We start from the raw sequence: 21,526 nt of genomic DNA on the forward strand, positions 1-21,526 counted from the left end.
GAAAAAGAACACTGCAACATCAAGATGGTAAACTTGAAAAATGAGAGGAATCGTAATTTGCCGTTAGATTTAGAAAGAGTAAGATAGGGCAGAGAAAGAGCAGGGGGAGAAGCAGATCTAGGGGACAGGACCAGAGAGTAGGGCGGAGGGGCGTGTATCACTAGTTGTGGGGAAAGAAGACTTGAACCCTGAGTACAGGAAAACCCAGGAGGTGGTGGGAGCAAGAGACCTGAGAAAGAAACGTATTACTGAAATAATGAGAGGAGAAACAGGTGCGATAACTGACTGGCTTAATACCAACACAACTGAAGCATATCAACACAGAGCCAGGCTTGACTGGTTCAGGTAATTTGCACTTTCTGGGTTCTGTTAGGTGGATTTCCTCAGTGACCCCGTACAGGCCCGTCCTGTGAATTCAGACACGCCAGAGGCTGTGCGCTCTGAAACTGGTGAGTGTTCACGCAAGACCCGGGCTGCGAGAGAGACGGGCTGGGATCCTGACCTTCCTGCTGGCCAGCGGACCTGGTCACTCCTGCCTGGAAGGGCGCAGGGAGACTGATTAGTAACAATAACGTCCGTGAAGCAGGGAGCACAGTCCTCGTGGGCCGGGTGCACCGCCGTCATCCTCATGCCCGCCTCGGGTGCAGAAAGCGCCTCTCACTGCTGAGCTGCCAGAGGGGGTCTTCGGGCTGCATCCCATCACCATCTCTGTGGAAGGACCTGCGTGGTTCGTCTCGGGAGATACACTTCTGTTAACACAGCACCGCCCGTTAAAATCATGCAGCGTCCCCTCGGCTGCCTCCTCCTGGACTGCCCGCCAGCCGCTCCCACCGCCCATCCTTCTGGGTGTGCTCTCCTCCCCACCCCTGCCCCTTGGTGATCTCACCCATTGCCTTTATCCCGGATTTATTTTTCTATAGATTTTGAGCTCCACTCGTGAATGTCTTCACTTAAACGTGTCACATAAGTCCTAAGCTTAACACATCTAAAATGGATTATCCAAACACATGTTTGTGAAATGGTGACTGGATGGAACTTTACTGTCCCAAGGACCAGTGGACCCAGCCCAGGGCATTGCATGTCAGGAACAGTTGGCATTTTGTCGCTGTGTAAACTGCCTGTGGATCTGTGTTCCCTGCCCTTTTGGGAGTCCTCAGAGGGTGGAGCCCACGTCCTGCTGGTCTCCAGTTCCCTTGAAGGCTCTCCCACAGGCTCTGCACAGAGTGGAGATGTACGTAATAACCGTCGGTTGGACTGAAGGTGTGCTGAATGCTTCCCACATTCATCAAATGTTCAGACTTTCCTTCCCAGAAGCCTCGTCCGCAGTACAATGGCCCCAGTGTACTTCTCCCTGATGCCCACAGGCCCCGAAGCTGACGCTGGAGGCCTTCTCCCTCCCACCCACAGCTCTTGCTTCTGTTCCTGTGGTTTGGCACAGTCTGCGCCCTCCCTCGATTCCAGGACCCGGCAGCTGGCTGAAGCCATACTAGGTGCACCTGGAACTGGAAGATGCAGGGAGCTGACGGCACTCAGAGGCTCTCACCCCAGGCCATTCTCAGAACCCACTTTCTTCCTTCCTCTTCTCTCTGCACAGGGGAGGGGCCTCCTGCACTGATCATGTCCTGCATCAACACATAGGACCTCTCTATGTGCCCCTCTAACCCTCAACAGGGGCCCCACAGGGACAGGGACAGCCCTGGAGAGGCAGGCCCTGGTTGCTGGGACCCTTCTTGGTCCAGCAGAGCTGAGTGGGGTGGCCTCACTCAGAGGAGGAGGTGGAGGAGAGGACTGGGGGTGGGAGTGAGGCTGGCACAGGTTTTCCTCCAGGCGGCAAATGCTGAGACAGCCTGGTCCCACTCCCTGACAACTGGTCTCTCAGGTGTTGAATCACTCAAGGAGTATAATATACACATTGAAAAAGACAACTTTACTTCTCACTCAACAGGCTGGCTATTATAAAAAACAAAAAACAATAAGATGTGGAGAAATTAGAACCCTGGTGCACTGATGGAAGTACTACAAAATGGTACAACTGCTTTGGAAAACAGTATGATGGTTTCTCAAAAAGTTAAAACTAGAAATACCATGTGATCCAGCAAGACCATTTCTGGGTGTATACCCCAAAGAATTGAAAACAGGGACTCAAGCAGACACTTGCACACCAATGGTCATAGCAGCATTATTTGCAATAGCCAAAAGGTGGAAGCAACCCACGTATCCATCAACAGATGAATGGATGAGCAAAATGTGATATATATAAAGAATGTAAGACATTCAGCCTTAAACGGGAATGAAGTTTTGACACATACTACAACATGAATGAACCTTGAAAATACTATGCCAACTCAAATCAGACACAAAAGGACGAAAATTGTATGATTCCACTTATACAGAGTACCTAGAATAGACAAATTCAGAGAGACATAAAGTGGAATAGAGGTTACCAGGGGCTGGAGGCAGGGAGGAATGGGGGTCAGTGTTTAATGAATATAGAGTTTCAGTTTGGGAAGATGGAAGTGTTCTGGTGATGGTTACACAACATTGTGAATGTACTTAACGCCACTGAATTGTACACTTAAAAATTATTTAAATGGTTACGTTTTATGTCATGTATATTTCACCACAATTTAAAAAAAAACTTTATAATGCTTAAAATGTTACACAAATGCAGGATTATTAACTTGAATTAGGACTAAGGGATTGTGTTTATAATCAATCCCTCTTTTAAAAATGAAGTATGCATGAAATTACTTTGCCATTACTTATTGTGTGTAGTTTATCTGGGTGGATGCTCACTCTTCAATATCAGACAATAAATAATGGCAAAGTTATAATAATAATTTATTTCTCTTCCAAAAACAATTTGAGGTAATTAACCCTAAACGCATCAAAGTAATGAGATCAAATCTGGCTAATGTAAGACAAAATATAGAAACTGAGATACAAAAGTAGAGAAGAGGGAGCAGCAATTAAGCAAAAACAGCCTTCCAGGAACCAGGGAACTGTTAATATTCATCAGGCCTTTTATTAATGCCTAAAATATCATTGGTTTCAGCGTGATCAATGTATGAGTCTATAGAAGCAATTTTCAACCTTTTTCATCTCATGGCACATATAAACTAATTATTAAAATTCTGTGGCACACCAAAAATATAGGTATAATTCTGATTTTTTTTATAAAAAAATAATAATAGTAATTATCTACCCTTTTTGCTCCAAAGTGACTTTTAAAAAAATCAGTACCCATACTTGTATATAAGGATTTCTGGTATCAAGAATTAACCAATCAGACGCAACCTTATTATGCGACATGACCAAAAAGATGCAACTCTATTATATGACCTTTATATTTATGTTTCAAGATATGGCATTAACACTGGATGACTATTGTTGTGTTGGCTGTTGTCATTTTTTGATTTGAGAATTTAAGGGAAAAGAGGTCAGTGCCCCTGACAAAATAGTCAGGTATTGCATGTTTTCAAAATTCTTGCAGCAGACTGGTTGAAAATCACTGGTCCACATACTGTGTTCTGTGTTGTTACTGTGTACAGTTTGGGGAATTTATTGAAGTAGAAGAGGGACGTAAAACTTAGAACATGTTTTCCTAAGCCTGAACCCTCAGGACCTATTCTGTGCTTAATGAAACACGCTCTTGGAGAGGAGTGTGCCCTGCTGGCCAAACAACCTCCTACACCTTCCCCTGGGCACCTGCACCAAGTCTGCACGGCAGCCTGGCCTGACAGCCGTCTCCACCCCGGCTCCCCCTCCTCTCATGCTCCCCCTCCAGACCCTGTCCCAGCGGCCTGGTTCCCACAAGGACCCTGTGTAGCTAGAACTTTTGTGGCCTGTTCATGTGGCCTTTTTTCTGGAACACCCTCCTGTCTTCCTGGCCATGTCCTCACCTCTTACAGAGAACAGCTCAGATTTCACCTTCTCTAAGACCTCTCCGGCCCCATTGAGTCCCCTTCTCCCTGCTGTCCTACTGCACATTTTAGTTACACATTAACTATTGAGGTTGTAAGTGAATACAAAGATTTACGACCTTTGTTTCATTTCTTATGCAAATGAAAAGCAAAATGTGATTTACCAAAGACCATATAATATGGCTTATTATATGAACTATATTTAATAATGAACTATATTTAATAATGATCTGTGAGGGCCGAGAGTGATACTCAAGATCGTATCATTCAACCTTTGGACGTATGAAGAAACCGAGGCCCTGAAAAAGAAAGTGACTTGTTCAAGATTACCCTGTATATTCAAAGTAGAAATAGACTTAGAAACCTATTTTCCTGAAAGCCTGTATTTCTCTAATGCCATGCTAGTTTCATTTAATTTGTGTTTTATTTATTTAATAATCAGCAGACAGGACTTTAGATGCATCCCAAACATAGGCTAAGAGAGACAACGTAATGTAGTGGGGAAAACACTGGCTTTAGCCAAAGCCATGGACCTTGGGCAAGTCACTTCATGGCTCCCGGCCTCTGTTTTCTCATCTGTAAAATAAGGACCAACTGGATGGATTTAAGGTTACATCTGCTTCTAGCATTTTATGAACCTATAAGACTTTTGGCTCAGCCCCATCAACGAATTTACAAGTGTCAGTAGAGTTTACATCTCTGGCTTCTGCTCCCTCCACCACTTTGTTTTCCGTGGCCACGGCCTTAGACACGCCTGCCCCTTTTATCCTCCTGCCTTCTTTTCTTTTTGAAACTTGACTTAAACTTGACTTCACTCAACTCACAATTGGCAGTGACTTCTGCCACCCCTGGCCTAATTATGGCCTCCTCTCTGACCTGCTTGCTCTCACTGTCTGGAGCCTTGTCACACTGCACTGCAGTCACTGGTTCTCTTGTGTGTGTCATCAGGCTATGAACTGACGAAGGCCTGGGATTAGGGTACATTTCTCTAGCCCAAGTGCCTATAATGGTGCCTGGCTCATAGTAGGGAGCCAGTAAGTGTTAGGATCTAACTGTTCTTGCCTGGGGAGCTAGGACGAGACTGTAGCACTAAATTCAGCGGAAGCTGTTAGAAAGAGTTTTTGTGGAAGAAGGGATTGAAACTGAGTTTTCAAGATGATTAGAATTTGGAAGGGAGTGTAAAATAATGATAACACTGGATTAACTAAAGGGGGAAAGGTGGCTAAAAGGAGTGATCAGAGCGATATTACTTAGTCGAATAGCAGAACGTCTATACTAGAATCACCTGGGTGTTTGTAACAATACAGATTCCACCGGTCACTCCCACCCACCACTCCCCGTTCCGAATCTGCGGGTCTGGATTTACCTTTAGAGCAAGAATCTTCTCTCGTGAGTGAGAGTCTTGAAATCCTGGAGGGAATGTCGGCAGCTGTGGGCCCTGGAGAGCCATGTTAAGCTGAGGGAGCACGAGGACGTGATGCAGAAGGAGCTTCGGGACGGGCATAGGCTGGGGGTTTGCAACATAGATTGAGGAGAGCAGGTTCTCAGAGGCAAGGACGAGATGCTGGGAGCGCGCCAAGGTGTTTAGGGAAGGGGGTGGCGAGCTTGCTCCATGCTGGCAGCGCCGGAAGTGGAGAATCAGCACGTGGAGAGATGAAACGACCAGGCTTGGTGACAGATCGAACATGAGCCACGATGGCAGGAAGGGAGTTCCAGACGACAGCCGTGTGTGCGGGACCGTAGGGAATGGCAGGTCCCCTGGTGTGCACGCTCCTTCTTGCCTAAGGAGTTCTGTTTCACCGAGGTGACCGAGGGGTGTGGGGGGCGTCCTGGTGAAGGTGCCGATTGCAACATGGGCTTGAGCATGACCGAAGGTCCGGGAGGAAGAGGGAGATGCTGGGGAGTCCAAAGCATGAGGGGAGAGGAAGGAAGGAAGCCTGGAAAGCCGAGCTCAGGCTCTTGGGGAGCAACAACATTAGACAGGAGGAGGAGCTGAAGCGAGGAAGAAGCAGAGAAGAAACAGAGAGAGGATTAAAGATTAAATAGTAAAGAGAAGCCAGAGGAAGAGGAAGGTTTAAGAAGGGGAGTGTCCATTACGTCAGATGTTCTAGAATTTGAGAAGGACAACGACGACCTTCCAATTTGGCAGACAGTCTTAGATGAAAACTAATTTTAAAAAGGGAAAATCTGTAATACTCTCTGAGGTGTGTGATGTGATCTAACATATTAGGAGTAAATGGAAATTGATGATGAATTGTGATTACAATTAATGAGCAAAAATATACTTCTGACAAACTGGTTCCCCAAAAGATGCCCTTCTGTTGGAGAGCTGGGAAACTGGGGGAGTAGGAGGCAGGGAGGGTGAGGGGCTAGGGTTAGAAGGAGAAACAGATTAGGATGCCTGGGCAAAGAGAAACTTATCAGGAAATCCTAATGTGTACGTACTTTAGTGACCTTGCTTACCAAATAAGATTGCATTCGTTATTTGAAAAGGTTCCATTCTTGCCCCTTGGTTATGGTGCCCTATGAGGCAAACATGCGGTGTCATGTGGAATGGAACCAGATATCCACGGCTCCGTTTTTATGCTATCTTGAAATATGGCTTAAAACACATCCTGCCTCTATTTCTTCCTTGTTGGCCTGGGCTGGGAGGTAGGGGCAGATCTTTTAAATGTAAAACAAAGTGCTGAATATGCGGGAGTGTAGAATGCTGTAGTGCGGGCTGATCTGGCAGGGCAGCCCCGTTTGGTATCCTAATTACAGTGCCCCACCTCTGGGTAGATATCCATCAGGACGTAATTGCTCTAGGTGTTTCAAGGTTTTTAAATTACTTGAGAACTCCCAAGGTTTTCTGTTCTTCATCACATTCTGTATACTTGGTGACGTTAGGTGTTCAGTCCTCGAGAGTCTTTTTCTATCAACAAAGATATGTGCTTTGGAATAGTAAAGTAGAATCATCAGGTAAAATCATAAAATTTCTCCCATTTTATAATTATCTGAAAGGAAAACAAAGGAGAGGAAAGGAAAAAGAATGGCTTAACAGTGACATGAGGGTTATTATTATTATTATTATTATTATTTTTAATCCAAACTGTAATGTAGGAGACCAATGTTCAGGGGACATCCTATTATTGGAGGTTTATCCATTGCACTCGAACAAGTAAAATGAAGCGGCTGGGTGAGATCCATAGACCGTTTCCCAAACTATAAACTGGGATATAACCTGACAAGGGATTGTTTTTCTTCTGAGTTGTGAATATTTCCTTGAGTCAGATTTTTTTTTTTAATATATCTTTATTGATTTCAGAGAGAGGAAGGGAGAGGGAGAGATAGAAACATCAATGATGAGAGTCATTGATCGGCCGCCTCCTGCACGCCCCCGACTGGGGATCGAGCCCGCAACCCGGGCATGTGCCCTGACCGGGAATCGAACCGCGATCACCTGGATCCTAGGTTGATGCTCAACCGCTAAGCCACGCCTGGCCGGGCTTGTGTCAGATTCTTAAAAACTCCTGAGAGTCTCTAAGTCCTTACAGAACTGTTGGGTAATAAAATGGATTTCTGCTCACCACCCAGTTATTTCTGTCTTTGGACTTCATTTAATCATCAATTCATCCTTAAACGGACTTGCCAAGTCGCTTAAGCCGAGTGCTTCACGAGGGCATGAGTCTGGCTGTACTCTGGTTTTCTGTGAATGCTCAGCTGTTGCTGTGGTCCTGCTTGATGTCATGGCTCATAGAAATGGATTGGTATGAAGGCCTGTATTTCCTTCTGACAATCATTTCAGAATGATTTATAAAAAGCAAAGAAACCTCTTACTCAGTGACTCTGTTTGCTAAGTATGATCTTAAAGTAACCTTTTAGTTACTTTAGTTCCTTCTAGAAATTGTATCCTCTGTCAGCGCTATCCTTCATCAGCCTTGTCTTATGGCATGCTTTCATAGATACAAAGATTGTGATTTTAAAACAATAACTGTTGAGCTATAAAATATGTCAATTGTAGGATTTATTTTTAGCATTCCAATAGGGTTTACATGTCATTACCTCCATAATATTCATTTTTAAGTGTCATGTAAGCCATTTCTTAAATTATAAAAGTGGTAAATATTTAAAGTTTTTTTTTTATCACATATTGTAAAAGGGTATAGAGTAAAATGAGGAAATTTTTCCCTGTTTTCTGGCTTCCAATACCACTCTCCCAAAGCAATTACTGTTCACAATGTCTTAAGTCTCTTTGTATGACTTTTCTAAGAAGATACAGTTTTACATATATGTGTGCGTGGACACTCATTTTTATACAAATTGTCATGCTATGCATACTTTTCTGCACCTTGTGTGTGTGTTTTTTTAATTCACTTAAAATGACTGTCATATCAGCATGACTCAGTTGGCTTCATTTTAACAACTGTGTGGCATTTCATCACATGTGTGTACCATAATTGACTGATGAGCATTTAAGTAATTTCCGGGACATATCTGGTTGTTGTTGAAGTGCTATGGTTCTCATAACAATGTGCATTCTTAGAAGTGGACTTACTGAGTCAAGGAGCTTTTGTCTCAAATTTGATGAGCTGTTTCTAAATTATCACTCACCAATTTATTCTTCCACCAATGTTGTCTGAGAGTGTTTCCACATCCCCATCAACTGGTCTTCCTTTGAGATTTGAAATCTCTGCCATTTTAGGAGTTGAAAATTGTTACTTCTTTTTACTATGTCTTTGTTGGGTTACTGTGTATTGAGCTTCTTTTTTTTTTTTACATAAGACTAATAGCTATTTGCATTTTTGTGTGAGTTTCCTATATCATGTTCTTTGATTATTTGTCTCTTGCCATGTCCATTTTATGAAAGGAAAAGAAACCATTCACTAGGATAGATTACTGTTTAATAGATAACCACCAGCAGTTCACAGGAAACATAAATGTATATACTCTATACATGAACACTTGTACAAACACAGACTCTCTTGGAGGCCTGCAAGAAATCCTGAAAAAGAAAGTGCAACCACACAGCCTGAGAAGAGAAAGAAAACAGTCTGACTAGGGACAGACGTGGGAATCTAGCCTCACTCTGTTAGTTTTCTAGCGCTGCATGAAAATGGTTGGAAACTTAGCAGCTCAGCTCATAATTTCCTTGGGACAGGATTCCGGGCACAGCTTGACCAGCTTTTTGCACAGATCCCACAGACTGAAATCAAGCTATTGGCTGGCTGTGCTCAGTATTGTAAGTCACGTGGTTGTGACAGAATTCAGTTCCTCGCAACCATAGGACAAAAGTCGCTGTTTCCTTGTTGCTGTCGATCAGCTGGAGGCCACACTCAGCTCCTAGGGGCTGCCTGTGCTCCTGGCCACATGTTCCCCTCCCAAGCCAGCGCAGGAGAATTTCCCGTGTGTCAAATCCTGCTAATGCTTCCAATCTCTCTGATGTCTAGACCCAGACCTAGAGAGTTCATGGGGCTAGGACAGGCCCACCGGGGCACTCTACCAGTCTTAATGTTGACCAGTTTGGAACCAATCAGAAGGGCAAAATCCCTTCACAGCGGCACCTAATTTAGTGTTTGATTGACTGGCTGGATATGTACACAGGGGGCCAGGAATCTTGTGGGCCATCTTAGAATTGTGCCCACCTCACTCCTGACATGCTTTCCTCAAGGGAAGGATGCAGAGCTCAAGCCATCTGGCTGAGGGCATCAATCCCCCGGAAACGTCGAGTGCCAGAGGAAGGGGGCATGACTGGCATCTATCTAACCCATGTGGGTCAAAGAACCAAGAGAACAATGAAACAGCAGAAAAATAGAGAGAAAATCTAGGAACCACACAGACAATGTAGGGATCAGCCAGACCTTCCTGACCAAGGATCCAAACCAGGCATTTCTAACTCCACCATCTGCCCTTGTGACCCCCCCCCCCCACCCCATGGCCTGCCAGAGGACAGGTCACTCACTGGCTGCACGCTTGGATTTTGAATCTTCTAACCTTTCCATTTCTTCCAACATCAGGGTGATTAGAGTCTGGTTTTGTGAGCTCTTGGCCTTAGGTGTTCAATAGAGCAGAATGAGCTAAGTAAGTGAGCCACTAAGGGGAACTGTTGATGAGCATTATTCTAAAAGAATCCTAAAAAATCGCTCTCCCCTCCCTCTTTCTCTCTTTCCTCTTCCCACCTGTTTCTGTGATTCAGGAGCATTATACGTGACTTGCTTGAGACTGAAGAGGTTTATATAAAAGAAATGAAGAGCATAATTGATGTAAGTAGATTGGGGACGGGGGACATTAAACATGTATCCAAACTGAAGAAATTTTGTTGCACAAAGAGAATCAAAATAGTTGCCCTAGCATTCCCCCCAGGGTTTCAGGTTTCACAATATCACACGTGTCTTTTCTGAAGAAATAGCACATTCTCATGACTATTGATCCATGCAACTAAGTAGCTTCCAAAGGACTGTGCCACTTCATACTGATTCTGGTAATGCTCAACTAGGTTTACCATATGCTTGCCAACAATAGATATGATCATTGAAATGATTTTGATCATTTAATACGGGAGAATTGTTTCTCATTGTTTTAAGTAGCACTTTTTGCTTATCAGTGAAAATATGTATTTTCCCTATTTTCCTAAGGGCATAACCTTGAGGAATAAATTATATGTACAAAATTATAATCAAATTTTTTTTTACCACAAAACATCAGAAAACCAAATATCCAATTACAATGAGAATGGTTAATAAAGTCTGATATACATACTAGATGAAATATTATTCAACTGTTACAAAATAATTATTTTGAATAATTTGGAGCAACATTGAAAAATGCTTATAAGATTAAATTTAAAACAATATATGTAGAAATTTACAAGTAGATTCTAAAATGTATATGGCAAAACAATACAAATTATTTATGTGCTGTGGTTATAATCCTATAAAATAAGTTTCCTAAAAGTCATGAAGGAAATCTAATAAAACAATAGTAATTGCAACAGGTCATAAAGTGATGAGTAAGTGATGATTAAGTTTTTTCCATTCATACTTACTCTGCATAACATAAACATTAAAAAATATATTTGTCCTTCCTATAAAAAATTCCTCTTTATTATCATTGTCAATACACCATCTTCTTCTTAAGATGGACAGGTGAGAATAATATCAAAAGAATTTGATGGGAAAAAAGGGGGACATCTAGAATACTTTCAACAATAAAGATACATTTAAAAAATAATAATTTGATGAAATGGCTTTCAGGAAATGTAGGTTCTACATTCCCCAATTATTTTATTAAAGTTTTATTCCCTGGAGTAGCTAATTCAGATCATCTCTCACATGCTCCTTTCTGTAAAACCCACCTGTTTGCACCTCTGCAGGGATACATCACTCCAATGGATTTTATTTGGCTGAAGCATCTGATTCCAGACGTTCTTCAGAACAACAAGGACTTTCTCTTTGGGAATATTAGAGAACTTTATGAATTTCACAACAGGTATATAGTAATTCAAATTATTTGGAAAAATAAAAGTAAGAGAAGGCTGGAAATCAGACTGATGGAATTTGGCGATGAAAGTGCTTAATTATTTTCGGGCTTAAACAAATAGTCCAGAGTCGGTAGATTGGATGGGATACGAAGGAGGGGAGAAGGGCCACACGATCCCTGGGGCAGAAGGGAAAGACATTAGTGGAGCCTGTCCTTGCTCGGTCAGGCATCGATGTTGCATGTGTGCGTGTTCTTCTGCTTATTTCTCAGCTTATGCATCAGCATTTACTGAACACCTGGCTGGTGTCAGGCACTGTGTTCGGCGCGGGGGGTACAGAGATGACCAGGACTCTCACTCACATGCCTGTTGTCATGGGGAGTGCTGGGGACTAGGGCGCAAAGAAATGCTAACCGGTCCAGCGAGCTGTCCTTTTAGCCCAGGGCGGGTTGGGTGCTTGAGTTCTAGAGAAACAGAGGACCAGGGGACTTTGGAAACCATCTTCCAACCCTTGCATTTTACAGATGAGGAAACCTCACTTTACTCACTATAATGACCCCCCAAAATCACACATCTAATTGCCGGAAGGGAAAAGAACCTCGGCTGTTTCCTAACCACATCTCATGTCTGTTGGCCTGTTGTCCAAACTGAAATGGAAATCTCATTTCTGCCACTTTCCCTGGAGAAGTTATGCAGCCTCTTTGAGCCACAGGTTTATGAAAGCCTATCTCTCAAGGTTTGCTGGAGGATTAGGTGAGATATTGCTTGTGAAGCACTTGGCTTATGCCTGGCTTACAGTAAGCCCTCAGTGATGGCAGCACTGCTGCAGCAACAGCAGCAGTTCTCATTAGCATCGTTATCGGGTGGCGGGAGCCATCGGGGCATCCAGTCTCTCAGAGGCTGGTGCTCAGAATTAGCAGAGCGGCTGTGGATGTTTCAGGGCGTGTTCACAATGTCACAGAACATACTTTTTTCTTCCAAGTCAGCGTGTTAAAGGTGAGTGAAGAGCAGTCAAGTCTGGAAAACAACATTTTTCTAGGCACCTCTGAAAATCTTATATGATTTTACTTTAAAAAAAAGTTTAATGCATGTAAAAATCATTTTATAAAAGCATTATTATACTTTTCTTTCCCTAGGACTTTTCTAAAAGAATTGGAAAAGTGCACTGAAAATCCTGAACTTCTGGCTCGTTGCTTTCTCAAGAGAGTAAGTCTGTGTTCCCCAAAATCCAAAATAACCATGTGATTTGAGCCAGCCCTTAATTTTCTGTGTAAGTGGCTAGGGCTGAGGAAATGCCAATGGTCTGAAAACACATCTGCCTTTTGAATGCAAAGCAGGAGTCCCTGGCAGGCCTGCAGGCGGTGTGAGACAAGGCCAGTCTGACTGAGCTCACACTGATAGGTGGGAGCCACTTATAGGCCTGGCTTCTGGCAAAGCCCAAGGAAATGAAAGTCTGGCCCCCAGGCAACCCAAAGCAGGTGATCCTGAATGGCCCGGAATGACTAACCTAACTCTTTTAGGACCAGAATCACACTTACATTCCTCACTCATTGTATCACTATGCTCAAGAGAAGTAGTACTGATGTGAAACTAAAAATCCCTGAAAATGTCTTGACTTCCATTTTACTTTTTACAGCATAGAAGGGGGTTAGAAAATGTTAAATCTACAGCCTCTCTGATGTTTAGCACCCAATCTGTTGATTTCCTGTCCTGTAACAACATACCTCTGACTACCTCCCCTTCCCTCTCCGACTTCTCCACCCCTGCTTTGGGCAATAAATAGGCTGTTTGGGAGGGTGGTGCTCCCTGGGCCCTGACACAGAGAAGTGCTCTCCTGCCCACAGCAGGACTGTGCAGATGATCCCCGCACCCTCTTCTTCCTAAACTTTTCCCGTTTCTTCCCTTTCCCAGCCAGCCCTTCCTTTCATTCTGTTCCTTGGTTTTGTTATTTTTGTGTGAACCTGAGACAACAGATCAAGCAACTTCCAAATTTTTAAACAACCCAAATTATGGCTGATAAGTTTAAGAGCAGAACTTGTGATAAACTGAAAGCAAGCAAACAAAAATCCCTAGGTTTCAAGGTATTTGACAGAATGGAAAAACAGAGCTTTCAACCCTAGGGCTCCTGACCAGCTTAGAGGACCCCTTCCCCGGCCCTGTCTGGGTTTTCCAAACACAGCCCCATCACAGGCTTTTCATCAAGAGCTGGAATTCAAGATAGTACATGAAAAACTATTTTGTATTCAATCTGATTAATATCCTTTTTTGAATTATTTTTACAGCATTATTAGTATTTTTTAGTACTTTGCAATTTTGCACTCATCAAAGCACCAATGTAAAACCCAGTTTCATAGTTTAGAAATATTTTATAAATGCTTATGTCATTATTGCAAAGACATTTACATTTTTGAATAAGAAAAGGACCTAATTCCTGTGGGGGGAAAAATATGGATGTCATCAAATAAAAATTGTCCAAGCATGAGGAAATGGTTAGAGACTTGCCAACTAACCACCTTTTTTTGGAAGAATTCATCTCCTGCAGTTATGCAAAGATTTTTACAGTCCCCAGTGCTGGGAAACACCTTAGAAATCATTAACCCAGGCCACAAACTGCTTATAATCCTATATGGTTTATGATGTTGGAGACAAAATACAGGTAATAAAGTCTAATTTAAAACGGGAATTATCTAATCTTTCAGAATCCTTGAGGAAATTGGCTGCTGCTGTGCAAGGACCTGTACTTGTTAGCCAATGAGCTGGGCCTGCCATCCTTTATTTACTACAGCTGTTTACCTTTTCTCACTAGTATTTGCAGAATTCCACTAATCATAGATAGGAATTTTGAAATATTGCTCTGACCAAGTACTTTAATCAGATTCAGTAGCCTATTGCATCCAGGGAGATTCTGCCCCAGAGGCTGAGCTCTATGTAGAATAATATTTGTCAGTGGTTTACTTGGGGTTTCGTTTGCTCAATGGAAAGAGCACTGGGGTGGGACTCAGGAATCGGAATTTCTTATCTATATCGAGATGCTATCCACATGACCTCAAGTAAGTCCCTTAAACCTTCGGAGTCCCACTTTCTTCCTCCATACAACAGGCTTAATAATACCAACAGGTAACGTTGTTGTGGAGGTCAAATAAAATAATACATGCAAAGGGTTCTACAAAGTAAAAATAGTGCTGCGACAATAGCTACTCTGCATGTATTGGCATTTGTTCAGAGGTTTCTATACATCATCTCATTTGATCTCACAACAACCATAAGAGTTGACTGCTGTTGTAAGTCCACTTAACAGATGAGAAAACTGACGTGCAGGATGGTTAAAAACTGACCTCAGGCCATATAGTTTGTAACCGACAAAGCCAAGAACTGAACCTGGACCACCCACCACCAAGAGCCCACAGTCTTAATTCATAAGCCATCATGTTTCCCTGTGTGAATATGAGTTTTTGGTAGCAATATTTTTAGCCCCCTGATTTATTCTATAAGGAGGTGAGGGTATCAGCACTTTCACATGCTGCTGGTTAGTGCACATCCTTTCTCTAACGAATTTTGGGCTGAAGAGCAAATTGAGGTCAATAGTTACTGTAGCTCAATAGTTGTATTTCGGTACTTGAAGGCCTATAATGTTCTATGTTGCTCAAAGTGCAGACACATAACCAAAGGTTTCAGGAAGGCAGGTTTCAGCTCAGCATCCTCTGAGGGAACCAGGTCCGTCTCTGTTACTGGGAGAGTTTGGGGAAAGGTGGCTGACTGTTGAGGATTTTTCATTGGGTGGGAAGCTGCATCTCCAAAATCTCCTTCAGCTACTGGGAATCTCCTGGTGGTGAGTGTTGAAAGCAGTGAAACCATGAATTCTTTTAGGAGCTAAAGGCCTATGTCTTTGTGCTCTGACACAATTTGTAATGTTTTATAAGCCTGGCTTCAGGATGGCAGAAATCTTTCCTATGTCTAGGCTACTATGCTTTGGGAGCCACTGAGCTGAACAAATGTACTTTGCATAGGGCCAGAACATCAAAAGCACTCAATAGATAGTTTTTGAGTGAATGCATAATGGGTGTGTTGTTGTTAGGATGTGAATTATTATTCTAGTTCCCTAACCAGTCTGAACGACATTTCTCAAGGGCCACCTCTCTTTCTAATGTGCGTGTGTGTGTGTGTGTGTGTGTGTGTGTGTGTGTGTGGAGAGAGTACAAAAGACAGAGTTGCTATAGTTCTTGTAGTGAAATGACCACTGACAATCCATCGGGAGAGGGGAGGAGGTACAGAAATGGAGCTCACCATAGCAGGGTGCTTAGCAGTAAACTAGACAGAGCTGACACTGTGAGGGGAAAAGAGCCCATGTCGGCATGAAGGACATCAAGAATTGGCCTTTAGGGGGAAGTGGGGACCCAGAAACCTGAAAGGAAGTGACCCCGTGGGCCTCTCTGCCAGAGCCTCCCAGGCTCTGTGGCAAGCCCAGTGCCCACGGACTAGGTTCTCCTGGCGGAGCAGACAAATCTGCAGCTGGCTTCATGGGCTTAGGGTGTCCTTTCTATTGGGGATATTGGCAGATGCATGTCCCCCTCACAGCCTCAAGGTCACACAGGCACTTGGAACCGCTGTTGATCTCCGGCTCTGAGACAGCCGCGTACCCTTTTTCCTGGGGATCCTGTGCCGCGGGTCGAAGCTGATGCCCGAGGCAGAGCCGGCCACCGTGGGGCTTGCCCACACGGTTTAGATCTGTGTGTATGCTTCTGTCTAAACTGCCACATTTTTCTGCTGGGGTGTTTCTCTGTTTCTCTTAGTTTTTCCCCCCCTAGAATTGGTGTCATGGTAATGGTAATAAGGAGAGGGTGTTCGTTTTCTCACTCAGTAAACAACTATTTGGGAGGGAATAACAATTTTGGGGAGACATTGGTGTCCTGAGTAAAGAGCAGAGGAGGAACAGTACAGATCAAAACCGGCTCCTGTCTGTGGACGTCCTGTAGTTGCTCCCACGGCTCTTTGTTTAGATCTGGATTTAGTACTTACGGTGTTTATAGCCCCTTTCCCGCCCTGTCACACGCTCACTCCAGGGGAGGCCACTGATTGTGCCTCCCCAGTTTCTCACATTGAAACACTCGCTTGTTGAATGAGTGAATAAACTGTATTATCCTACTCAGCTACTGAGAACTACTGCCTGATTGATTTGTTCGGATTTCATCCCACTCAGAGAGAAGATCTTCAGATGTATTTTGAATACCATAAGAATCTGCCCCGAGCCAGGGCAATCTGGGGAGAATGTCAAGACTGCGCCTACCTTGGGGTAATGTTGAGGTTACAAGGTCTCCCACAAATTGTTTTCCCTGGACAAGTTTTGTGCATCAGATTTTTAAAGCTATCCAAAGTGTAAACGAAGCGGAGGAGTTTGGCGTTGGGAGTTATGTTTATTAAAAGCCTCTCCTATTTTGAAATCACACAATAGAAGTTTCTACGCTGCCCTGAGTCACTGTGGGGTAGGCCTGTGAGGAGCAGCTGTAGCCTGGTGCAAAAACCGGAGTCCTCTTCTAAGATGGGCTTTAAATGGAGTTAAGTCCAAAGGATGAAACACTGGGGCTCCCTGGAATGATATCAATAAGCCACCATGCACCCTCCAGACTCAAAATGACCTAAATAGACCCCACCCCGCCCGAACTCAAAGACAGGTTGCCTCCTATGCAGAAGGATCTGAAATGCCCAGTGTCTTCCAGTGGGCTTGCCTTCTAAAATAAACAAATGGCCCTGCTTCCCCAGCTGCCTATAAAAATACTAGCCAAGTTGTCCCCTTTCCCCTTCCTTTCATTTCACACGCTCTCCCTGAAGGACCGAACAACTCCGTAACGTTAGGAAACTGGGCGACACAGCTGCCCCTCTTATCCGTGAAGAGCCCATTTCATTTCTTGTATTTAAATGCCACCACTTTTGTTCTGTGTGTGTTGTTTGTTTTGTTTGATGTCGTTTCTGTTTGTTTTTTAAAGGTATGCCAGCGCCAATTGGGCCACAATCTCCCTCTTTTTAAATATCTTAGAGGACCAAGCCAGAGACTCATAAAATACCAGATGTTGTTGAAGGTAAAGTCAATGAGACAGTGCTTTTCTGTGCTGGGAAAACAGATGAATGCACTAAAGTGCCCTCTCCCCTAGACATGCAGAATTGTGATTTCTGTCTTCCAAGGTGAAAATAGCTATCCTTTCCATTTTTTCTGCCCTCCAAGCCTAAAGCTGCCCTTCTCAATGAGATGTAAGACCAAGGAGTCATAGAATTGAAAGGGACCTGGGAGCCCGGCTAGTCCAACATGCAGTCAAGGCCTGAATCTCTAGGGAGCCTGGCTCAAGGGAGGAGAGGTCCTCGGGGGCCAAGTGAGGAAAGGGCTGTGGCCATACTGCCAGCAACTGAGAGGGTGGGAGGCAGCTGGGCCTCTACTCCCTTGTAAGATATCTCCAGGTAAAGTATTATCTGCTCCATTTTACAGATGAGGCAAAATCACATTTCAGAAAAGAGGTGTGATTTTCCCTAACGTCACTATTTTACTTGCGTTAAGACAGCGGAAGGGAGAGGGCAAAGCTGGAGTCTTTTCTCCTTTTGCAGCATCTGCCTCCACCTTTAGATTAAGCATCTTTCTCAAGAGCATTACAACAGAATGAACTGTGCTTTGCAGAACCCCTAGCTGGTTCTTTCTCTCTCTGAGAGTAGCACACCTGCAGGAGAGCACCTCCAGACACCCCAACAGGACTGAGGCTCTGTGAGGCTGCCTCCCCACGTGTAAGCTGGGGGAAAGGTTTGAGCCACTTCTCCCAGCTGTGTTTTAAATTAACTTTTATATGCAGCTCTTGCCCAGTAGCTACTATCTCTTAATTAAAAATGAGCCGCTGCTGTTTACTGGTAGCTTCCCAGGAATATTTTTTTACTTAATCCCACAAGCAGAGGTATCAGACAGGCTCTGGAGTATGAAGAAACCAAGGCTCGTGGAGGTTAAGCTCATGGCCCAATATTCTGTCCTCAGGAGAAGTTAGCCCTCCCATCTTTGCCTCGGCCGCCCCAGCCTGGGTTGCACTGGCTCTGCTGCTACCAGCTGCGGGATTACTGGACCTCTTAGGCCCAGGTTTCCTCCTGTGTAAAATGAGGATACCAGGGCCACCTGCTTGCAGGAGGAAGCAGTGAGTAATGTGCAGAGAGCTCGCTCGGCGCTCACCCCCAGGGAGCTGCTGTTTTATACATGGAGACGCCAGGCCAGTGTGGGAGTGATTATGGCTCACTGCTTCCCAGAATGAGTGGCATCTGTGAGCATGTTCTGACACAGCATTCACATGTTCTGATACTCATTTGCCTCTGACTGTCCCATCCTTATGGTCACAAAGTCCTCCCACTGGGCCCAGGGAGGAGGGGCCGGGACCTAAGTGGAGGTCACTCCCTGGCCTGGCTGCATCAGGCACTGAGGGTTTGAGCTTTGCCTTTGCAGAGATGTTGACACTAGAGCTAAGTTCCATTTGCAGAGGACTGTAGGGCACAGTGATTAGAAACAGAGTTAGCTATCCTGGGTGTGGACCCCGACTCTGACAGCTATTCAAACTCAGGGTTACGTAACCACTCCCAGCCTCAGGTCCCTCACCTGGAAAACGAAGGCAGTAATAATACTTTCCTGGTATGTTTTTTGGGCGCATTAAATGAGGTAATACATGTTTAAAATACTTAGAAGATTTTGTTAGCTTGATTGAGGAAACAGGAGACAGAATCACTAAAAAATATTCCTTGGGAGTTGTGCAAAACCTTGGGAGGCCCCTTAGGGTCGACCAGTTTTTCCCATAGAGAAGCTCGCTGGGTGCCTGGGAACACAGCTTTAAAACCCGGCACACCGTGGAGAAAGGAAGACTGTGGTTTTCTCCGCCCTGAGGAACAAGCTCATTCTACAGCATGGATGTTGGACCGATTGCCTCATGGTTTAGAGAGGATTGTAGAATCCTGGTGTGGGAGGGCTTTTCTAAGTATAAAAGAAAGGGGGAGGAATGATAGATTATACCATTAAAAGCAGACACATGAAAAATTGGGGGAAATATATGAACAAGGTATGTGAGCAATGTTCAGCATGCTCATTAATGAGCTCACAAGAAATAATGGAAAAACAAAAAAGAGCGATCTATAAACTGCTTACTATCTTATCTGAGATATTATAAAAATTAATTGTCATGACCAAGAGTTGTTTTAGTACATAATGTCTGTTGAGTCAAGGCACATTAATTAAACAATATTAACATATTATTATAAGCATATATTAGAAAGAGGTGGATTTAGGGACAACAAGAACTCACTTTCACTGAGCTCATGATTTCTATCAAACAGGTTAAGTGGTGGATGGAAGCCAGCAATTTTTTTTTTTTTAAACCTCACCTGAGGACATTTTTTTCCTGTTGATTCCAGAGAGAGAGGAAGGGAGGGAGGGAGGGAGGGAGAGAGAGAGAGAGGGAGAGAGAGAGAGAGAGAGGGGGAGGGGGGAGAGAGAAAGAAACATCAATGTGAGAGAAACGTTGATGAGTTGCCTCATACACACCCCCTGACCGGGTATTGAACCCACAACCCTTCAGTGCAGGGGAAGATGCTCTAACCAATGAGCAACACCTGTCAGGGCTGGAAACTATCAAATTTAATGTAGAAAATTTTTTCTTGCCTGGATTTTGTTTAATTAAGATATGGTTTGCAAAATGGTGTAATATTTGTTTACTGTAAGTTTTGCTTATTACAAGGCTATTCTAGAATAGATGGTCATGCTGATTTCCTGTATAAACTAACACATATCATAAAAGCAGCATTCATTTTTCTTGTTTTAAAAAATTAAATAGGCTACTATGTAAAGAAATAATTAATGGGGAGAGGTTGTTAAATGTTACAGCTATAAATGAATACGGTTTGAGGGTCTGATGTAACTCATGGTGGCTGTATCGTAATATTGAAGTTTGATAACACTGTATCGTATAATGTACCTTGCTAAGAGTAGACTTAAATGTTCTCTCACACACACAAAAAAGATAAATATGTGAGATGATGAATGTGTTAATTAACTAGATGGGGGATCCTTTCACAATGCATACATGTATCAAATCATCATGATGTACACTTTAAACATCTGCGTCAAAACTCTTAACATTGACAGTTGTACTTCTAGGAATTTATCTTGAGGAAAAATTGTGGAACCTAAGTATTTAAAAACAGAGGAGATTAATCAATTATGGTTTATGTATAGGATACAACACTGCCACAATCCAAACCATGTTTTTAAAAATATATAATGTCGCCTGGCCTGTGTGGCTCAGTGGTTGAGCGTCACCCCATGCAACAAGAGGTCACTGGTTCGCTTCCCGGTCAGGGCACATGCCCGGGTTGTGGGCTCAATCCCCGGATGTGGGTGTGCAGGAGGCAGCTGATCGATGATGTTTCTCTCTCATTGATGTTTCTATCACTCTCCCTCTCCCTCTCCAAAAAAAAAAAAAAAAAATCAATTAAAAAAATTTTAAAAAATTTAAATATATAATGTCATGAGAAAATAAACATTCACGAGATGTTGTTGATTAAGAAAGAGCAGGCTACAAAATAATGTGTCCAATATGATTTTTGTGTGGAAAGAACACTGTGCTGACTGTATCATTCATTCTTTGCCTCTTACTTGTGACAGACAAATTTGCATACATTCTCAGTCAGTTTAGCATTTGTTTGGAGATCGTTTGCACAGTACATTTAGTTGGCCTTCTACTTTTTGATTTTTCAATGAGCTTTTTGGGTTAATGCAGGATCTGCTGGATTTTGAGTCTCCTGAGGATCTGAAGATAGACCCAGGTGACCTAGAAGGATGTTCGGCTAAGGTACTGGATGCTAAATACTGTTTTATATAACTGTTCATGGTATTTGTCCATGGGTGGGAGGATTTATGAAGATTTTGTTTTCCTTGCTTAAGATCTCTATTGTCTAAGTTTTGTAAAAATTATATATATTTCGTAGTCCATAGGAAAAAGCAGAAAAATGAAAGCCAGTTTCAAAGTGGGGATTTGTGGCAGGATAAGTGTACTTTCTTCCTTTCACAGTAAAATGTTTTACAGAAATACAAACAGGCATGTGTAATATGCATACATAAAATACTGAAAGTAAGTATGTTAAA

The 21,526-nt window shown here is 43.3% G+C and overlaps 1 protein-coding gene across 1 annotated transcript in view; it reads left to right on the plus strand.

Moving 5' to 3' along the window:
• Positions 1 to 21,526, plus strand: part of MCF2L2 (MCF.2 cell line derived transforming sequence-like 2) — a 149,299-nt gene that overhangs the window by 114,830 nt on the left and 12,943 nt on the right. Inside the window, exons 16-21 of the mRNA XM_016218026.2 lie at positions 10,099 to 10,165; positions 11,275 to 11,390; positions 12,516 to 12,585; positions 16,577 to 16,669; positions 17,361 to 17,453; positions 21,162 to 21,233. Of these exons, the coding sequence (XP_016073512.2) occupies positions 10,099 to 10,165; positions 11,275 to 11,390; positions 12,516 to 12,585; positions 16,577 to 16,669; positions 17,361 to 17,453; positions 21,162 to 21,233 (511 nt within the window). The remainder of the gene's footprint in view (positions 1 to 10,098; positions 10,166 to 11,274; positions 11,391 to 12,515; positions 12,586 to 16,576; positions 16,670 to 17,360; positions 17,454 to 21,161; positions 21,234 to 21,526) is intronic.

The sequence above is a fragment of the Miniopterus natalensis genome, chromosome 6 (genome assembly GCF_054644295.1).
Source record: "Miniopterus natalensis isolate mMinNat1 chromosome 6, mMinNat1.hap1, whole genome shotgun sequence".
NCBI lineage: Eukaryota > Metazoa > Chordata > Mammalia > Chiroptera > Miniopteridae > Miniopterus > Miniopterus natalensis.